The 21,087-nt window shown below is 41.4% G+C and overlaps 1 protein-coding gene across 6 annotated transcripts in view; it reads left to right on the forward strand.

Annotated features, from left to right (window-relative positions):
• Positions 1-8,991: 8,991 nt before the first annotated feature.
• The window catches only part of ATG5 (autophagy related 5), a 75,875-nt gene continuing 63,779 nt past the window's right edge, over positions 8,992-21,087 (forward strand). The window contains exons 1-3 of one of the 6 annotated variants that reach the window (XM_085056244.1): positions 8,992-9,101; positions 9,831-9,991; positions 15,252-15,379. In XM_085056244.1, coding sequence (XP_084912370.1) covers positions 9,884-9,991; positions 15,252-15,379 — 236 coding nt within the window. In that variant the 5' untranslated portion in view covers positions 8,992-9,101; positions 9,831-9,883. Of the gene's footprint in view, positions 9,102-9,222; positions 9,992-15,251; positions 15,380-21,087 lie in introns of those variants that run through there. The other 5 variants (XM_085056246.1, XM_085056245.1, XR_014850990.1 and 2 more) reach the window with 5 other exon arrangements.

Genomic DNA, 21,087 nt, shown 5'->3' on the forward strand with positions numbered 1-21,087 from the left:
ATTTAAAAGACTTCCTTCTCTAGCGGCCAGAGCACCAACCTGCAGGTCACACCTGCTGTCACAAAGCTGATTGTTTGTCCTGGGCCCTGGTGTGGGACACCACAGAAGGACCAACAGTGTCTTTTACTGCCTTTTCACTGTTACTGTGTACTGCTCCTTACCCATCTGGACACAAATGCTGCTGCCAAAAGAGAACTTGAGCAGATCAAAGACGACTGCTGTGCCCTGGTCTGTGGTAGAGGGCCAGGGTGGTGCTCCTCTTTGCCCCTACAAGTTAAGGACATGGGCTCAATAGGAGAGGATGTGTTATGCAGATCAAAGCCAGTGTCGCTGGTGTCACAGGGAGAACCTTTGGCTTCTATGTCCATGGATTATCTTCTGGGAGTGAGGACTGGTGGGAAATGATGGCACCAGCACAAGAGAGAAAGGCAAGATCATCTTTCCTTATAGTCTCACTATCGAGAAAGGTTTCTAAGCAGGTTCATCGAAGTATGAGGACCAAAGCCTAAAAAGAAGTGGGGAAACAGATTGAATTTAAGATGCTAAGGGAAGCAAGGAAGGTACATAGCAAAGACCTGAACTTCAGGAGAGTGGACTTCAGCTTGGTCAGGGAATAGGTTGGCAGGAATCACTGGAGAGCCAAGAAAGAAGAAAAAAAAGAACTGGTCTTCAAATCAAATCTCCTTGAAGCACTAAGAATGGCCCACTCTAAATCCACAAGAAGATGGGGAGGAAGCCAGATTGGTTGAAGAGGGAAGCTTTAGCTGAGCTCAGACATAGAAAGAAGGCTACCAGGAAATCTAGCAACATCAACCAGGCATGCAAGTGTTGAATTAGGAAAGCCACACAGCTGGGGTCAAAAACACCAAGGAACATAGAGAAAATAAGAGGTTCTTTAGATAAGCAGCCTTGAAAGAAAGGTGAAGAAAAATGTAAGCTCACTGCTAAATAGTGCAGGCAAGATGGAAAGGACATAGTGACATATAACACAGGAAAAGACTGGAGTACTTAATGCTTTCTTTGGCTTGTTTTTTACTGCTAAGGTCAGGTCTCGGAGCCTAGTAGCAAATTGTGAGGACTGAGGCACTACCCATCCTACAGGAAGTTAGGAAGAATTTAAGTATTTCTGGACATAGGACCGGAAAAAATGCATCCTTAGAATCTGAGACAGCTGATGTGTTTGTAAGGCTATTCTTTGTCATCTTTGAAAGCCTGTGGCAATGGGAGAAACTTCCCAGTTGCTGGTAAAAGACAAGTATCACATCAATATTTTGAAAAAAACAAGAAGAAATGTCTACAGCATGGTCAGCTCCTGAGAGAATGAAGGAACGAGTCCTCCACATTTCAGATACATGAAGGACAGAAGGACGACTGGAATCAGCCAGCAGAGATTTATCAAAGTTAAATCATTCTTGACCAACCTGATTGGCTTCTATGATGAAATGCCTGGCTCTGTGGATGAAAGGAGGGCAACAGATGTAGCTTATCTGAAGCAAGACTTTCAACACAGGCTTTTGTAGTGTACCGGTAGCTAAACTGAGGAGATGTGGACTGGATGAGTAGACTGCAAGGGTGGTGAAAAACTGGCTAGACTGCTGGGATCAGAGAGCAGTGGTTAATAGTTCAATGGGTATTGGGTTTGCGTGGCAAGGTTTTGGTAGTGGGGGCACTAGAGGGTTCTTCTATGGGAAGCTGCTGTAAACTTCCCCCACATCCTACAGAGCCAACACCAGCTGGCTCCAAGATGGACTCACCACTGGCCAAGACCAATGATGGTAGAACCTCTGGGATAACAGATTTAAGAAGTGGGAAAGAAGCCTGCACAACTGCAGCTGGACAGAAGAGTGAGAATATGTGAGAGCAGCAACCCTGCAGACACCATATGCAGTGGAGAAGGAGAGAAGGAGGTGCTCCAGGTGCCAGAGCAGAGATTCCCCTGCAGCCCCTGGTGCAGACCGTGGTGAGGCAGGATGTCCCCCTGCAGACCATGGAGGTCCATGGCAGAACAGATATCCCCATGGCAGCCTGTGGAGAACCCTACACCAGAGCAGGTGGATACCCAAAGGAGACTGTGATGCTGGGGTAAGCCCATGCTGAAGCAGGTTTCTGACGGGACCTGTTGTCCTACGGAGAGGAGCCCACACAGGAGCAGGATTGCTGGCAGGACTTGTGACCTTGTAGCAGAGTCATGCTGGAGCAACCTATTCCTGAAGGACTGCACCTCATGGAAGGCACCCACTCAGGAGCAGTTCATGGTAACTAGTGAGTGATCTCTCCCTGTCCTTATCTTGACCCATGAGCCTTTCATTATATTCCCTCTCCCCTGTCCAGCTAAGGAGGGGAGTGATAGAGTGGTTTTTGTGGGAGCCTGGAATCCAGGCACAGTCAACCCATCACAAAGGTCTAACTGCCATGTAACACATTTATCACTGACCTGGACAATGAGCTGGAACACACATTTGTTGGGTTTTTGGGTGATACAAACTGGGTGGAGTGGAGTGATTGATATGCTGGAGGGCTGAGCTGTTATTCACAGGGATCTCAGCAAACAAGAGGATGGAATATTCATGAAGTTCAAGAGAGGTAAATGCCAATTCTGGTGTAATCAGTGAAAATCAAGTATATACTGGGCTAGGTTAGACACGGTGTGGCCAGCAGTTCAACGGAAGTGATTTCCAACAACCCTCCCTCAGCACTGATGAGGCCACTGGTAATTATACTTCTAATGGAATAAGAGAGACTTTAAGATTTTTACTTTTTTTCACCATCAACTCAAACACCCATTCTCCTTTTTTACATGTATTGTATTCTTTTCTCCCTGAAAAATCAGTGATCTAACAGCTACCTCATATAACAAATGTTGCACAAATAAAACCAAGAGGAAAAGAAATCCAGAAAAACTCGCATCCAATATTGATTTAAATTCACTACAAAGTCTTTGCAAACTTGAATTTCCACAACACACTTAATTAGTGAAGAAACAAATATATATCAGAGCTTCAGAACTGGAGTTATTGATGTTTTAGTACTACAAAATTATCAAAGTGAATTTGGAATCACTGCGAAAAATTCTTTCTCTGGGTAAAACTACTGAAGATCATCCAGTCATACCAAAAAAACAACTTTGTAATAGAGAAATCCTGTGTTTTATTACAAATCAATACTATTTCTTCTCATAAATCTAAGAAAAAACTGTGCTCTACGGCAGATGTAATAAGACACGTATGTTTACTGAGAATAGAAAATTACTTTTCTGAAGTCTTGATGACTTGGATGGGCAGGGAATCTGGGCTGCTGTCTGTGTGTCACACTTGGCATTGTGTTTATCCGTGAACCCATATGATATTTCGTACTTTATTGCAAGAGTCAGTCAGGTTTCATAATTTAGCCAATAACCAGATTATAACAAATCTAACTCAGATGCTTGGAATTACACAGTGTAACACAGAAAAGGAATCAAGTCCTTATTGAAATGGTTTTAATATAGAGCTGTACAGAAAGAAGTCTTCTTACCAAGGTATGACAGATGACTTGTCAACAAACAGCAGTTAATTCTGGTTTCAGTTCTGGGAGTTCCCGAGTGCTGGGTGACACATGGGTGCTTAGTGTCTTCTTGTACTGAGGGCTGGACTGCCCATGTCTCAGCAGCTGACATTTCAATGGTATTAACAAGGGAGGTTATTGGTGAAATCCCTTCTTGCCTAAAAGTAAACAACCTAAAGGCTGCTCCAAACAGCACAGGATTATTGTATTATCTTCTTTCTACTTTTGTTTTACTTCCTGGCTGTACTGTAATTCCGCACTAAGTTAGTGCTGATGCTTGGTCATAAATGGCTAAATTTAAGTATTAAACATAGAGGGAGGCAAACCTGTCCCATACTGAGATAGCACTGAAAAGCCATTAACCTTTTTATCAGTATTCTCAACAGAAAAACCAGAAATCTCGGGAATCATCTTCCTACCACCTTTTGAATGCCAGGTACTCCTCTTTGATAAGTGAGAATACTTGAATAAGTATTACTTAGTTAACATGCAGAGGAGTAAAAATCTAGCTAGCTGAACAACTGGCTGTTGGCATTGTCAATATATTAAAAAAGAAAGCTTATGATCTGATTTACAGTCATAAGAAATCTCCAAATGTACATAAATGTGAAATTTTAAAAAGTGGTATTTCGCTTCCTCCTCACTAAGACCAAGATGTCTTCATGAGTCTATGACAAAGCAGCAAAACCAAGAAATAATAAGCAGCAGACCTAGAACTAGGATTTCCTAATGTCCAGTCACTTGGTTTAGCAATGTAAGGTTTTTGATAGTCTGAAATATTACTTAAGAACCTTTAGTTAGAACTAAAATAGGAAATGGGGGTTGGAACTAGATGATATTCAAGGTCCTTTTCCAATGCAAATCATTCTATGTTTCTATGAAATCATAAGAGTAAAAATGAGTAAACAACTGTGAGTGAAAACTAAGACAGTTGTCAACACACCTCAGTTATTTAGACAAGAAAGGGTTTTAAATCAGTTTAGAATATTTCCAAATACATTCGCTGTTACAGAAGACAAATACTAGAAGTGAGGAGAGCATGAAAGGATAATTAATCCGGATTAGAGTGATTTTTTTGCTTCCCCAAACTTGTAAATCAAAATTGTATCTGGAAAACATAAAGTGCCATCTTGAATTATTTCCAGGAAGTTCTCAGCTGAATGAATCAGCTTCTCATGTAATTAATCAGATTAATTCTTCACTGGGAGTAGGCAACAACGAATTATTTAGCTAGATATAAATAGCAGCTTTATGAGTTTCATTTGACTCTTACTCACTGTTGCATGTTAAAAGGTGTACATTAATGATTCTCACAATCTGGTTTTGTTTACACACTCAAAAGACAATAGCTAGAGAATTAAAGTACGTTTTGCTTTCTACTGAAAACTGTTAGGGAATCGAAGAGAAAACAGCAATAGTGATTGCTGACCAGTTGCTAATAAAACAACACTGGAACAGGTTAAGTTTCACATATCTGTGTGTTTTGCCAATGGTTTAATAGAGTCAGGGTTTTACAGAGAGAGGAGCCAGGACTGAATAAATGGAATTTTTTGTCCACCTGACAAGGCCATTTGTTACACATACATGTACAAATAATTTACATAAGTATATACATTGTGTACTTAAAAAGTATCCTTACTTTGCAGTATGTGTAGGTGACATAAAATACCAATTCTATGAAAGCACCATTAAATTCATTCAATGTGATCCAAGCAATGAATGTCAGCTATCCTGGTTCTAGCAAAATACAGAGGGAAGTAGTATTTAATGTTTTATTTCAAGTAACTTTTCAGCAATCAAATGCTGGCATGATTTGTCTTTACCAAAATGTTCTAACTTTGTAGTTACTCCTGCTTTGAGAAGGGTTGTTGGCCTAGATGTCAGGAAAGGACTTTAGAGGTCCCTTCCAATGTAAATTATACACTGATTCTGCTTACAAATCATAATCTGCACTACCATTACACAAAAACATAACTGCCCACAAATATGTAAACCATCTGTTTCATTTCTCTTATTTTTATTAGAATTAATGCATCTTTAATTATAATCTTGTTCTTTACAAGCATCTTCACATTCCATATGTACTCAATAACAGGTATTTTGATTCAGGTGCCATTAAGCAATGATTCACTGTGTGTTGTCTGATGATGACGTTTAGAATGAGGGAATACTGCTTGAGGATCATTGGAATTGGAAATATGTTTGTTCAGCTCTTCCCCTTCCAATTTAGACTGAGCGATGGTGCTACTTAAAGCATTAGATAGAAATGTGGAAAACAATATGTCAAAGAGATAATTCCCTTTTTATTGTATCTATTTTGACATCACATCCTAGCAATTATTTTTAATGTTTTATTCTGATTTCTGATTTGTAGTCATAATAACAGCAAAGCTGGCATTCACTTCAGGTTTAGTTTACTTGTTCAGTAGTCACATTATATCTCGTTTATCTACAACCAACTTTGTCTCATTAGCAGAGCCTCATTTGCCTACAGAACTATTATCTTTAAAATCTCACACGGACAATGTATCTTGCTGTATCTGTGTCTGGTAACTACACCAGCAGGATGTTTAAATAGGAAGATAAAAAGCAAGTTATTTCACTTTATCATTTAACTGTGTTTTATTCCCTACCTGGCATCTGGTACCTAGATCCAGCAAAAGACTTGGGCACTCGATGGAGTTCAGTTTTCAGCCTATGAAGTGGAATCCATATGCCCGAGTCAGGTGCTTATGCTCCTTATATTATACATGAGAGAAAAATGCAAAAGTCAATGTTGAGTCTGTTTGATAGTCGTCATTGGTAATCAACAGAATGCTGATTGCACAGTCTAGCTGGCCAATGTCATGCTTCAAGAACTGTAGCAGTGGAGGTTAAGTAAGACATCAGGAGATGAGTACAGGCAGCATCAACAAGGGGTCACATCTCAACAGTATTATTCATAATAGCAATGCTTGCAGATTCCTGCCTGCCCGTGAGAAAAAAATTACCTGGCATTATCTTTAGTGATGCTGATACAATGACCAGTCAAACCCTACCAAAGCCACCCTTTCCTACAGGAGAACTCTGAGGAGTTCATAGGAGGAAAGAGCAAAGATTAAGCCTATGGTTCTCCCTGATTTCCTGTAGGGATATCCATCTGTGTGCAAAGCTTTCTGAAAGTTTGCAAATCTTGTAACTAGGAAGTCTTTGTAAAAATCTTGGGGTTTTTTGTCTGTTTGGTTGGGGGTTTCAGTTTGTATGTTTGTTTGTTTTTCCAGTGGTGCTGTCATCTCCACTTATCCTCATGAGACTGGTTTCAGCAGACCTGTAACAGCATTTAGGGGGTTCCTTGCAGAAACACACCAAGAAGCCTTTATTAATGTGCAGTGCTTGCGGGTTGGATGCCTCTGTAATTGTGGGATCGGTTCTGTGAAAGTCTCCTGCCATTCCAGGTCTGCAAGACAATCATTTCCACACCATCCACACTAGTTAAAACTGTTGTGAGTGCACAGACAACACCTCTGGAGGAACATCTCCCCTTCCACCATCATGCCCAGCACGTGCAAGGTGAGTGTGGTTGCCCATACTCAGGAGTGTAAGGGAACTAATCCCTTCAGAGTATGAAGCTCTTGCAGTATCACATGTGCTCTGTGACTTTTTTTCTATATATTTGGGGTAGACCATACCAAATATTAAGTTTACTCCAGATTTACAGCATTTTACCTGCTTTTTTAATTGATGTGTCACAAAAAACCTCCAGAGAGAAGGTAAGGAAAGCTTCCTTGTGTATGTCCCAAATCACAGAAGTGCCACAGCTTAACTTTTGGCTTATAGAGCACTAACAAAAGAGATAATTTTTTATTAGGGCTCATGTTTGGAATATTATGTTTTATCAAAAAGTGGTCATCATAACAATCTTATTTTCACTGGAAAAAAACTTAAAATCAGCTTTTCAGACTTTTCTAATCCTTCAGATGACTGAAAAAATACTTGAGTTCTGCAAGTCATACTGTTGGATCAGCAACACACAAACTTATTAAAATGCCAGTCTTTGGGTAAACCCCACCAAAGTCCGTAATAACTGCAGTTAGTTCCCGAATTCCTGAAGACTCCTTCAGCAGCCGTGGCCACTGCATGACATCTGGTGGCCACAAGGCAGCACGGCCGGAACGTGGCACGACACTGCAGCATGTGCATCCGCTAAAACCACACCGGATCAGCTGTCCTCCAAACGTGCCAAGACACCCACTCTGAGATGTTTGTACATCTTGCCACGGAACAAGGCAGCTTTGAAACTGCTGATGTGTAGCACACTAGGATACAGATCTGCCTTGGCGTTATGACGTTCTCTGCCACGAGAGCTTTTCTTCCCCTACACTCTTGCAGTTGTAGGACATCAAGATGGGGATTTGCTGAGTGGAAGAATTGTGGGAGACGTTCCTTAAAATGCAGAGGTGGAATTCACTGTGAACTTGCACCTACTGAGCTGATAAAAACCAATCCAGAATGATGCTTTGGTATGTAAGTGTCGTCACTTGTGGAAACAGCTAATCCTCATCCACCTGTGATTGTGGTATAAAATCACAGAATTACAGGATATGAAGGGTTGGAAGGGACCTTAAATATTATGTAGTCCAAATCTGCCCTGCCTTGGGCAAGGACACCTCCCACTGGACCAGGTTGCTCAACACCTTATCCAACCCAGCTTTGAACACTGCCAGGCTGGAGCATCCACAGGCTCCCTGGGCAACCTGTTCTAGTGCCTCGCTACCCTCACAGTGAAGGATTTCTTCCTAATACCTTACCTAAATTCCCCATCTTTTAGTTTGTACCCATTCCTCCTTGTCCTGTCACTACAGCTCCTGATGCAGAGTGCCTTTCTGGCTTCCCAGCAGGCCCCTTCAGATACTGGAAGGTTGCCACGAGGTCTCCAAACAACCGTCTCTTCTCCAAACACCCCCGGCTTTCTCAGCCTGTCAGCAGGGGATGTGCTCCAGCCTTCTTACCAACTTTGTGGCCTCCTCTGGACTTGCTCCACCTATCACGGGGGATAAGATCTACTACATAAAAAGTCACAGAATACTCTGAGTTGGAAGGGACCCATCGAGTCCAACTCCTGGCCCTGCACAGACACCCCTAAGCTCACACCATGTGCCTGAGAGTATTGTCCAAGCGCTTCTTGAGCTCTGGGAAGCTTGGTGCTGCGACCCTTCCCTGGGGAAGGAGGAGAAAGAGCACTCGCGTAAGGGAAAAGAGAGCGATTAAGTGCTCAGAATGCTCAAACGCGGCGGGTGCCTGGGGAGCGGGCCCACGGCCGGGTCCAGCACAGCGGCCACAGCGCTCGGGGGCGGCTGGGCACGGGCGACAGGAGCAGGAGCTCCACGCCGCCTCCCGGCCCAGCCCCGCCCGCCGCAACTCACCGCCGCTTCCGGCGCCGGCGGGGGCGGGCGCGCGGGCCGGGCGGAAGCGGCGCGGCGGGCGGCGCGTGCGCGGGGGCGTGGCCGCGGCGGGGGCGTGGCCGCCGCTCGGTTCCTGCCCCGCGCGCGGGCGGGCGGGTGTCGCCGGTCGCGACAGAGGTAACGGCCCGACCCGCGCCCGGCGCCGCGCCGCTCCCCCGCGCCCCCTCGGTGCGCCCGCCCGGGCGGGACCGCCCCCCGGCCCTGCCGGTGCCCGGGACGGCACGCCTGGCGCCGCCGCCGCCGCGGCGCTCCCCGGTCCGGCCCCGTGGGGCGGGAGCGCCGCTGATTCACCTCGGGCGGCTGCCGGCAGTGCGGGAGGAAGGGCGGCGGGCAGACAGATAGGCGGGCAGGCAGACAGACCCCGCGGGGCCTGGCCGGGGCCCGGGCTGCCCCGGCTCGCAGCGCGGCGCTGGCGATGCTGGGGCCCGTCGTGCGGCCTCGGTGACCCCCCGGGCCGGTCCCGCCCCCGCCGGCAGAGCCCGGCTCCTGTCGGTGCTCCCGCCCGCCCGCCCGCGGACACGGCTCCGTCCCTGGCCCCGGGGCCTCGGGGCTGCTGAGCTGCCGGGTGGCTGCGGGGCGGGAGCGGGAAAGGACCTTTTGGCTCTGCGGCTGGGGCGTGATGCAGCCTTAGGAAATGCTCGTTTGCATTTCGCTCCTTGTCCACCATGCGTTTGTACTTGGGAACTTAATTCATCCTGTTCTTTGCACCAAGTGATACATTTAATGCCCCGGTGACAGCGTTGGTCAGCCTGCAGGGACGTAGTTATGGGAGAACCTTTAACAAGATGTTTTTTATTTGCAGTTGTGCTGACTTGTGTTTTTTTGGTGGGGGGGAATGGATTACAGTTTTAGCTAAAGAAACAAACTGGTCTACATGTGCTTCACTGTCCATTGGAAGAATGACAGATGACAAAGATGTACTTCGAGATGTGTGGTTTGGCCGAATACCGACCTGTTTCACTCTCTATCAGGATGAGATAACTGAAAGGGAAGCTGAACCCTACTATGTGAGTATCACAAAGGTAGTCACAAATAGTCCAATGCCTGGTGTTTGTTTCCTTCATTCCCATCACGTGTACTACTGCATGTTGTGAAAAAACCAAACTTTTTTTCTTCTTATTCATGGTTGCTTCTGAAAGTAATCATATAACTAGGCTGTGTGATTTCATCTTTCTTCACAGCAGATTGAAAACTTCAGGCTTGTTTCATTAGTGAGAAAGTTAACACAGATCATTAAGATCTTTGAAAAAATTATGACAAAGTCAGCAAGTGACTAGATAAAGGAAGAAGCTGTTCGTGAGTTTGTATGTTCTTGGATTACAAACAGTTGAAGAGAGAACTTCTATTAATGCAGAAATAATTTAGTCAGAGACTTATGAAATCTTAAACATTATGTTTGGTCACATGTGTAACACAAACTTACAATGAGCACTGGCTTCATGGATGACTTCTGCTCATTTTCTCTTCTTTAAATGCCAGCAGCCATGAGAGATGTAGCTCAGAAGTAAGAAAAGAACTGTAATGGCTAAACAGAACACTGCCTGAACAGGATTGCTAGCTGATGATAAAAAAAAACGATGGTGGATGTATTTGAGTTGTAACATGGAAATGCCTTCTATAATGATGTATTTATTTATAGTTTTCTCATCAGTTTTCATTCTTTCAGCACCTAATAGACATTTAATTGAGAAAGAATGTTAGCTGATTCAGTGAAATTCAAATTTGAAATGTAACAAGTGTATGGGAGGGAAATCTTGAACTTTTAGTTTCTATGGGATTCTGAAACTCTTAAGTCTTATCATATCCCATTCCACACTGGATAGAGCTTTTTTTCTGTGTTCAGTAGCATCTTTGTGTCATCAGTTTCTGATTTGTATGTGCTGTTTTGAAACCTAATAAACTATTAGTGGTTTTTGTTCAGCTATAATAGTGCTCATCTTCGTATATTTATGTTTCATCACTGGTAAAAGATAAGCACTTCTACTTCATATTTGTTGACCTATTGCCAAATACATCTAAGCTACCTAAAAGTCTCAGACTTTAAATTATACATAAGTTAAAATACATTTCCATACCTTGTGTAAAATCTACTTAAAAGGTATGAGTTTAATGAAGCCTTGATCTGTTCAACATTGGCATGGAAACCATGAAACCATGTTATCTTCATGATGTGGCCAGCTTTCTAAGTTGAGGTAATTTTAAGCTTGTGGGATTTCTTTAATTTACTCCACATAAAGTGTGCACAAGAATTCTCAATGCTTGATTCTTTCTGCAAAATCTGGTTACTCACAGATGACAGTTCTAAAATTTTAGAATTTCTGAATTTCTTCATTTTTCTGTTCATGTTGGAGCTAATAATACAGCTTTGCATCTTTGAAGGGACCAAGGATTTATAACAGCAAAAGGCAGAATAGCAGTCAGGATTTTAAATCATGGTATAGTTCTCACAGTTTCAGATCGTGTCTGTGGTAATGTGTTTGTTCAGATCTGGAGTGCATTTGAAATAAATCTTAATGCTTTCCGGTTCCTGTGCCCAGGTTGGCATCACTGAGCAGCCCGTGGGCTGAATCATTTTCACGTGAAGCTGAAGCAGCAGATGGGCTTCAGCTGCTAATGGACATGGGAGCAAACTTGAGCTAAATCAAAGAAAAGAACATCAAAACCCCTAAAATTATGGGTCAAGTCAAAATGTAGTTAACATTTCCAGGCCTTGACATCACCTCTTCAGCTTTACATGTCTCCTCTTACTTGTTAATGTAGATACAACTTTTGTATTCCAGACTGCCTTTCATAAATGGAAAGACTGCATGGGAAGGAAATACTGGCATCATTAAGTTGAGAGAGGATAAGACTTATGCTCGAGGAGCTTGCTTTATGAAGGATGACACAGAGTTGGAGGGATAGAAAAGCAGCCCAGAGTCTGTGGGATGGATTTCAGTTTGTTGTGAGTGGTGTGACAGGAGAGCCCTGTCTGTCAGATGGATTATTGCAGCACAGGAGTGATGCATGTGTGCATCACCTTATGGCACTGCTCGGGGGTAGGACAAGTAATTGAAAATAACCTTGTCCATCTTTTGGAAAGAGCAGTGACATAAAGACTGGGCAGCTCCAGTAAAACACTGTCCTGTGTCTTATCGTAGTCGAGTCAGGTAATTACAGTGACACTAGAAATGGATACAACAGTTTTCTTTGGAGTGTTTCATACAGATGCTCATGTTTTGAGTGGCAGCTTATTTAGGAACAGCTGGTTGAACTACTTTTGTTGCTGATTTATCTGGTTTTTTCCCTTGTCCTAAAAATGTTATGCATTTTATTTTAAAATTATATATTGTTTGCCTCTTGGTGCAAATAACAGTTAGAAAGAAAAGAAAGATGTATGCAGGAAGCAGAGACTCATTGGCTGAGACTTGTCAGGTGTATAAAGAACAAAATTACAGCAGGATACAGTCTTAGAATGACGCTCTGCCCAAGTGACTAGTCTGTAACTCTTTAGCTTGCTAGCTGTCAAAACTGTTACTTTGTTAAGATGTCTGTAAGAGTGAACAATATGGAGCCATTCTATGTTAGGACGCTTTGTTTCATCTTCCTCTAGACTTCAGTCATCAGACCAGTCCAGTTGCTGTTAAATCTGTAATATCTTTGTTTTAGTGTTTTGTATGTAAAAATATTGTATGCTATGCAACAAAAACTGTGGAGATACCTGAGGGGTACTCTTTTTACACAAAGTTATATTGCAAGCATTTACCTAGGCATTAGGAGTTCTTTGTATTTCATTTACCCTTCTGGTTAATAAGCAAACATTCCTGGTTATTGTGATTAAATACTGTAACAATACACAGTATGCAAAAGGAAGGTGCTGTGGTTTGTCTCATTTTGGGGATAGCATTTAGGGATAGCTATGAGGATTTATTCTGCTTGGTGATGTATTTGGAGATTTACTTTTCTTACTTTATTAAAGAGAACTCATGATCTTATTTTTCAGCAGGTGAGGAAGCAATATTAAAAGGGGTGGCAAAGTGAAAATGTCTTTAAACTGCTTTTAAAGGTCTCAACAGATTTAGTATACTTGTAAATCTCTAAGATAATTAAAGCTAGAAAAGTGGTAGAACTTGATCCTTTCATTTCTCCCATGAAAGGAGAAAACTATAGCAAGGTGAAACAAGTGGGGAGACCAAACAAAGAGTTCAGTATTTTCTACATATGCTCATTATCTCTGGGAAACAGGTAATCCTTGTTAACCCGATTAACTGTTGGGTTTTGTACAGTTTTTGGCTGTACAGGCCACATTCTGTTAAATTTAGTTAAATGCTGTTTGGTTATTGTCTGTGATCTCTAATTGTGTTGAAGTAGAAACTGGGTTATTCTTTCACAATACAAACTGAAATAAAATATTTTACAGAGGAAGTTATGCAGTTTAAAGGGTTATGTCAAACACTGTTGCAGTAAATAATGGTTTAATATATTTATCAATTCCAGCATGGCTGTGCTACATGCTACATGCAGCATGCTGAAAATTGGCTTTTGTAACAGTTCTAGTAAGTCTCATCAGGATACACCAGCACTAATTTAACTGTAAATATCACACAGCAATAACATGAGATTATTATGAAAAATATGTAGGTTTGATTGGTATAGCCTGAACTGTATTATCTTAAGAACAATCAGTGAAGATATGTGGAATTAGATAAATAAAGGATAAGATTATGTTGTCATTCAAGCCATTAAAGTACCAAACAACTCTCACTTGAGTGTGTATGTAACTTCATTGAATTTGAGTTTGTTTGCCTTTTAAAAATGTAGCCTGTGTTTTGATTACATTGCTCCTATAAAACAAGGTAGAAACAATGTGATAATGGTAATAAAAGCACAGTTGTAAAAAGAAAACCATATGGTACATGAAAGATGGAGTGTTAAGTGACATGATTGATGACTGTGATAGTGGTGAGCCTTGGTCTTATGTAGTTTTATATAACTGTAAAATTTAGCTGTGTCACAGATGTAACCTAATGCAGCAGTATTGAAAAGATGAATCTGTTCTCTTCTTCTAAGAACTTGATGTGCTCTCCATACTCCTTTATGAATTGGGTATTTACAAATTGCAATATCATGGCCAAAATGTTATCTGAATTATATATCAAAGTGTGGTCTAATTATTGGTGACAATCACTTAGGGCCTGGCATTATTCGTATACTATAAAGAAAATACTTTGAGAAACAACACTGGTTATGAGAACACTGGGAAACAAATGTTTCTCTAAATATGCAAAATATAATCTATGTATACCTTAGGCCCATCTATTTTATTAATAATTATGAAGCAGAACTTTACAGGATGAATACTATTAATTTAAAACGTTGGCTCTAAAGTGAATTGATCTTTTACAGGGAGGCTAATCTTTTCTCATTGAGACACTAAAAAGCATTGTTTGTCAATGCTTATGGATTGATTTATCTTAAGTAAGTGTGCCACACAGTCATCAGTCAATGCACTGATTGATACAGAGTGCTTAACCACTCCTACTAGGCATGAGACTACAAAAACAACATGGTGGGGAGGACATTGCAAATAAGAATAGCACAGCTTTCTGATTTGGGTAGTATGAACTTGAGAAAAGAAGATAGTATGTGACAAAGCTGTAAGAAGGTGTCTTGTTTCAACTAATAAAATATACACAGTTTTCTTCCTGATTTTAGTTGCTGGGTGAAGCTTAAATAGTGGAAGACTAGTAGTCTTGACTAAATGGTTGAATTGGCAAACCCAGTGCAAAGAAAATGGAAATTGCTACCTCCTGGAGGTACAAAACACTTGGAAACCAAACCTTATCTAGTCTTCTTTTTTTTCCTTGTGTAGAAATTTCCATTTTGAAATAATAGCTCATACACAGGAGGTCATTCTTTTCAATAAGTTAGAATATCTTCTTACGTGTTTATGTGAAAAAGGTTTAAAACTTCATTATTTAAATATAGAAAAGCAGAAATTGAACTCCACTGTTCTGTCTCCCACCCCATTGAAAGAATCAAGAACTTAATTTTTTACTTTTTTTGTGTTGATGTATTGGATACTGCTATTCTGCATCTTCTGAGTACATAACTTTGTAGGCTTTATTTGACCATTAGTAAGTAAACTGTCTAAAAGACCTCTTACCTTAAAAAGGGGGAAAAGAAAATGCTAACTGCATTTTGGATGTGAAAATGCATACTTGTTACAGATTTTTACTAGTTTAGTGTATTTTATTTATACTTACAGCTTCTATAATTGTTTTTCAGTTGCTTTTGCCAAGGATAAGCTACTTGACATTGGTAACAGACAAAGTGAAGAAACACTTTCAGAAAGTAATGAGACAAGAGGAAGTTAGTGAAATATGGTTTGAATATGAAGGTACACCGCTGAAATGGTGAGTTTATTTAACTTTGTACTTTATGCAGTTTATCATGTAGAGAGTTTCCACATTCAGCACAGTGTCAGTAGTTTTCCTAAAGTAATCACTCCCTTGGATTTCAAAGATGGCAAAAGAGGAGGAGGGTAAGAAATGCATGTTTTTTGGGAAAAAACAAAAGAAGGTTTAATGTTGAACATATTTTTTTATTGTTCTGCTTGAATTTTTACTGTATGTGTAAGACAGAGGTGTTGTGCTGCACTTACTATTTTTGTCCTAATTGTTACTGTAATTCAGAATGCCTGGGGTTTTGGCTTTACCCTTGCTTGCAGTAGAATTGCCAAATAAATCTTTATTTAACATATTCCACCTTCCTAGAAGATGTCTAATAACACAGATAGGAAGTAATATTTCTGGAGTCTGAATGCAAATAGCTTATATGCTTGAAGGTAATAAAACATGAGTAACCTTCATTTTTCACTGGTCTGATCTGTGCTTGCACTGTAAAACAATCTAATATTGATCTGCAAGCTTTTGTTCAATTCAATTAGTTCAGCTTTACTGAACGAATTGCTGTTGATTCTGTTTTAATTCTGTTCTGTAGTCTATTAAAATGATCTTCTTTTGGGTTTTTGGTTTGGTGTGTTTTGGTTTTTTTGTTGGGGTTTTTTTGTGTTTGGGGTTTTTTTGCTTGTTTTTTGATTTTTTTTTTTTGTGAGGGGTTAGGGACTAGGACTGACATTGTTTAATTTAATTAATTTTCATAAATACTGTTCATCCGGTTTTACTTCTGCTGTTAAAGAGTTTTAAAGAAAAGATCCTGAGAGCTTCAGTGTTTGCTAGCTGTCTGTAGATAGCATCAGCTATCTGATGAAGAGAACTTTATCTTGTTTTCTTTCATATTATAATACAAGAAATAAAAATACCAGTGATTTTTTTTTTATCTTGCTGAACCTGGATTGTCTGGTGTTTAGTAAGCAGCACATCATGGAGTCCCTGTAGACTTGGTGATGCAGTAGATCTCTTCTAGTCTGTTTCTTTGAGACCAATGTAGTGTAAACCTTGAAAATATGTAAATAGAAGTCCATAAAAACTAGCATTTAACACTTATTTTTATAGCTGCCTGGCAAAACCAGCTTTAGACATTTATTTAAATTATGTGGAGTTAACAAGAAATGGTTTCTTATGTGCCACACTGACCTTGAGAGATGGATACTGTCTAAATAAACAACAAGGTACCACATTTATCCCAGTCTGTTCATAATCCCAGGTAAATATTGGTAGGAAACCAAGTTTTCACTGAAGCTGTAATAAAAATGGTAAGCGAGGCTTTGTACTTCAACCAAAACTAGATCTGTATTTTCTGTAAGTTTTCAAATACCATGGTGTTTAAACTAGAATAAAAAAAATATAATTGTAGAATATAGGTGTAGAGTAAAAATATAAACTTTAATTCTAAAATTAAGTGAAGACATATTAAACTCATTAATCAGAAAAATGAAAATAAATAGTGTAATGATGATCTGCTAATTAAGGCTCTGATCTTTCAGAAAAGCAAAGCATATTCCATCAGGAACAGCTCCACTGATTTTGGTGGAATTGCTTTTCTAAGGAAAATGCTATTTGTAAACCATTATTTTAGGAGAATGGTAATCCCATAAAGAGCTGAAGCTTCTTGCAGGGGAGACCCAAACACCAGAACTCAGAATTTGATTGAGCTAGTAGTTTGTAGAGAAAGAATAGTGAGTGTTAATGTTTAATCTTTTTAGCTATGACTTCTGCATTCAGAGTCAAATAGAACTTAATAATATTGCTCGTTCTAATTATTTACTTTGCACTGTGAGGTCATATTGCTTTCAGTCTGTGCAGTCTCATGCCTGGTTGGGATGAAGTCTATATCAGATCAGCTGTAGCTCTTCCATTTTCCAGTAAGATTTTGGATGCTCTGCAGCAGGAGCCAAGTTTGTGAAGGAGAATGAAGCTCTCCAGGTCTGGAGTTACAGGGGCCTGGGTTCTTTCTCTCACTGAAGTGGTTGGGACAGGGGGAGATGGTTTCTTTGCCTGCAGGAGATATGTGCTGGAGGAAGGTCTGAGTCACAAAGGTAAGGAGCTTCAGGAAGAGGTTATCAGACTGTGCAGCACTAGAGACTACAGAAAGAAAGGGATCCTGCAGCTACAGGAGCCTAAACTTACAGCCACACTAAAGGAGATTCAGGCAAAGATTGTGATTAGAAAACAGTCTCCTAAGATTTGGAAAAGCTGGAAGTGTATGACTTCTTGCATTAGGAGGAATGTTCCTTCTACACCTGTATTTCTGTAAGTACAGCACAGATTTGGTGCTCTGGCTGCAGGTGAAGGACTGAAAGTTTTGTCCAATGATGCATCTGATGTGGCTGAGCCTGACCTATGCAGGGGCACCAGGAGGAAACAAAAAATTGAGTCAGAAGTCTGTATTCTGCTTACTCTCCTTTCTCCAAGATTTTTAACTGCCATTTCATGGTCACTACAAGCTAAAGCTGCCACTGAGTATCACATCCAGAATTCTTTCATCTTAATAATAAGTAACAAATTTGGCTTTGGGTTATCTCTGGTTCATCCAGTGTCTGTATCAAGAGGTCTTGACTACTTGTGTCCCACTGTGTAGCTTTTCCAGGAGATGTCAGAGGTTAACAGAAACCAGTATCTGTGATGTAGACAGTTACTGAGCTGTTTAAAGAAGTCTTTTTCTATTTTCTTACCTGGATTGCATGATCTGCTGCCCTTACTAGTCCCTCCTCTGTTCCTGAACCAGAAGAAGTCAACCAACCTGTTGTCTGTCCCATTAAGTTTCATACATCTCAGCTGCTCCCTCCTGTGGAAGACAACCCTTTGCCCTTATCTGCCCTGACTGTCTTTACTAAGCAGCTTATGTCTGTCCTTCCACAGCAGTATTCCAGTTGTGCAAGCTGTCTCACTGTACCTCAGGTGGCCCGATACTCAGTAACGTCACAGCATGTGGAACTCTCATTTTTCCTGCTTGTTTCCCAAGCTGAGCACTTACATAGATATTTGTGGTGGGCTCTCTTCTACCTTCTTTTATCACTTTGATGTCTCCCTTGTAGCTTTTATCTTTTACCACTTGCTTTTCACCTATGTCCATTAATTTCTATTTTATCTGTGGATTGTTATTCACACTCCTGTTGTTTATGGTCTAAAGCTCTCATCAGGCTGGGCAACCCAAAGGCAAAGATGCTTTTGTCTGACTTTGGTTCATTCCATCTCTCCCTAGCAGTCCATTATCCCCAAAGAGCATCCTATGTCTGTAAAATCCAAGTCCCTGTTGTTGCATCAGCTGTACAACCAGTTCTTGACCTGCAGACACCTCTCTGACCTGTCTCCTTTAAGGGCAAAATTGTGGAGTTGCTTCCTTGCCTCTCGGACTTGTATAGTCCCTTTTGATACACTCAGGGTTCCCTTGCAGCCCTTAAAATTTGTGCCCATGTGGATAAACAGCAAAAGACTAGTACAAGCAGAGGACAAACATTGCCAGTCTACAGCTTTTTAACAAGCAGCAAACCTCTGCAGGATAACAAGTGAAGTTGGTGGATGAGGCTCTCTCCCTTGTAGGATGGAGTCTCCTAGTGCTATGGCTGCTTCCTCTTGTTGTGGATGTGCTGTTCAGACAGCTCCGATGCTTCCTCAGAGCTTCCAGCCTCTAGTCTGCCATTGAGGCACTGCCAGTGGGTGGAGAAGGAGCCTGCCCTCTCTTGGCCAGAGGGTAAGGAAATTTTTCTCTCTGACCATCCAGGAGCTGCTCTGGCAGTCACACACTCAGACCACCTGAGCTGGGACTGAGGCCCCTTTGCGGCAGGCAGCTCCAGGGATGGGTGCCTTGCTTGACTCCCTACACACCCCACACAGACAAGGTTACCTTACCAACCTGACCCTCGGTTTTCCATAGCAGAGCCTCAGACATCTGGATCCTTAAAAGACCTTAATCATGGTGCAACAACAGGATAACAACTCGAGCTGGGTGCCTTCAAGGAGTGACTCCGAATAAAGGAAACCGTGGGCTGTAACATACCCTGACAGTGTATGCATGTGATAGTCTGGGGTTTTTCTGCTGGGTCAGTAGCTCCTTGCTGTGTCTCTGAGTATTCAGTCACCTGCCTGGGCCAGGGATCCCGTGCCCTTTGTTATGCAGAGGGTCTGCAATGGTACCCAGAGCTCAATCTGCAGCTGCTCACTAAGCTACCTGTAGTGAATGGATTCCTCAACATCAGAGTTCACACAACTCTTGTCTTCCCCATCCTGTGAGTCCCCACTGACCACTCCAATGACTGCTGACTCTTTCTCTCCAGATTCTCATCTCTGTGAGGTCTTGGTGAAGATACCATCAGTCTTTTTATTTTCCCTGATGCTGTGCAGCCCCCTTACCTCCTGCAGCTCCTTAACTTGGTGACATAGCTCCTCACTAAGGTGCACCTCCTCTAGGCAAGGACATTACCTCTGCTTGTCCCAACCCTCAGGAGAGGTCCCAAGCCCTCCTGTCAGGCTGCAGCTCTCCAGGTCTCAAGCTTTCACAGGAGCCCTGCCTTAGTGATGCCACTCTGTGCTGGAGTGGTTTCTTCAGCAAATGCTGGGGGATGACACCCTGTGGCTTGTTTCCATGCTGTCTGAGCACTTGCACATGGCCTTCAGTAGAGTTTTTGTCCCTTTTGTGTGTGGGTTGTGTTCTAGCCCTGCTAACTGTGTAGGTGTCCCTTTAGAACCAACTGGGTGGATGCTTGACCCTTCCTATTCATAAATTAGTGGAAGACAAAAGGTCAAAGCACTGTTTGATCGGGCATCTATCAACTCTGCAAAGCACAGGGATTTTACTGAAGAAATCTGTATTACATAAACTTCATTTTGTAATCTAAACTGGATAGAAAATACAGATGTAAGCCAAGACATGATGCAGGAGCTTTTGTGTGGGGGTTTGGGGTTTTTTTGTGGTTTTAAAATTTTTTTAAATTTTTGTTGTTGTTGGTTTGGGTTTTTTTTTTTTGGTTGGTGTTTTTTTGGGATTTTTTTTTTGTTTCTTTTTGGGTTTTTTTTTGGGGGGGTGTAGTTATTTTGTTGTAGAAATTGAAAGTAACTGCAAGTCATTGTTTATGTTGAGAGTTGACGTTCATCTAATTACTAGATATGCCTTTTGTTACTTAACCCATCTGGAAAACTGCTCCTTCACTGGACTCTTGCTGAGTGCCTGTTAAATGTTCAGGACATGACTAGTAGTTAGTAGTAAAAAAATCTTCGTGCTAAAAACTTAAGCATTAGCAGTGAATCAGGATAAATCTAGATATATATTCTCTTTATTCTCAGGTAAACTCAGGAATTATAGTAGTAGTTTTTTGGGTTTTATTTTGCTGTTGTGGTGAATTTGTCTTAGCTTTGGGGTGGCTCACCTGTAGAGGGTGCTAAAGCACTGTTGTGTGAGCGCTTCACTGATGTGGAAAATGGCTTGGCACAGGTGCTGTTAAAGAAACTCTTGGTTAGTGCTCTTGGGACCTTCAAAACTTATGTACGTGCTTGGCTCTGCAACTTGTGATCAGTCCCATTTAATTCAGTGAAACTACTGAGTTTACAGTTCAGTGTGTTTTTATCTCTTTGTAGGATGAAAAACCAGTGAGGCTCTTTGGGTTATGATTTTTGAAAGATAAGATAATGGGTCTGGGTATGCTGAATGTTTAAAAAAAAAAATT

This window comes from Lichenostomus cassidix, chromosome 3 (assembly GCF_008360975.1).
Source record: "Lichenostomus cassidix isolate B80296 chromosome 3, HeHo_3.0, whole genome shotgun sequence".
Lineage (NCBI taxonomy): Eukaryota > Metazoa > Chordata > Aves > Passeriformes > Meliphagidae > Lichenostomus > Lichenostomus cassidix.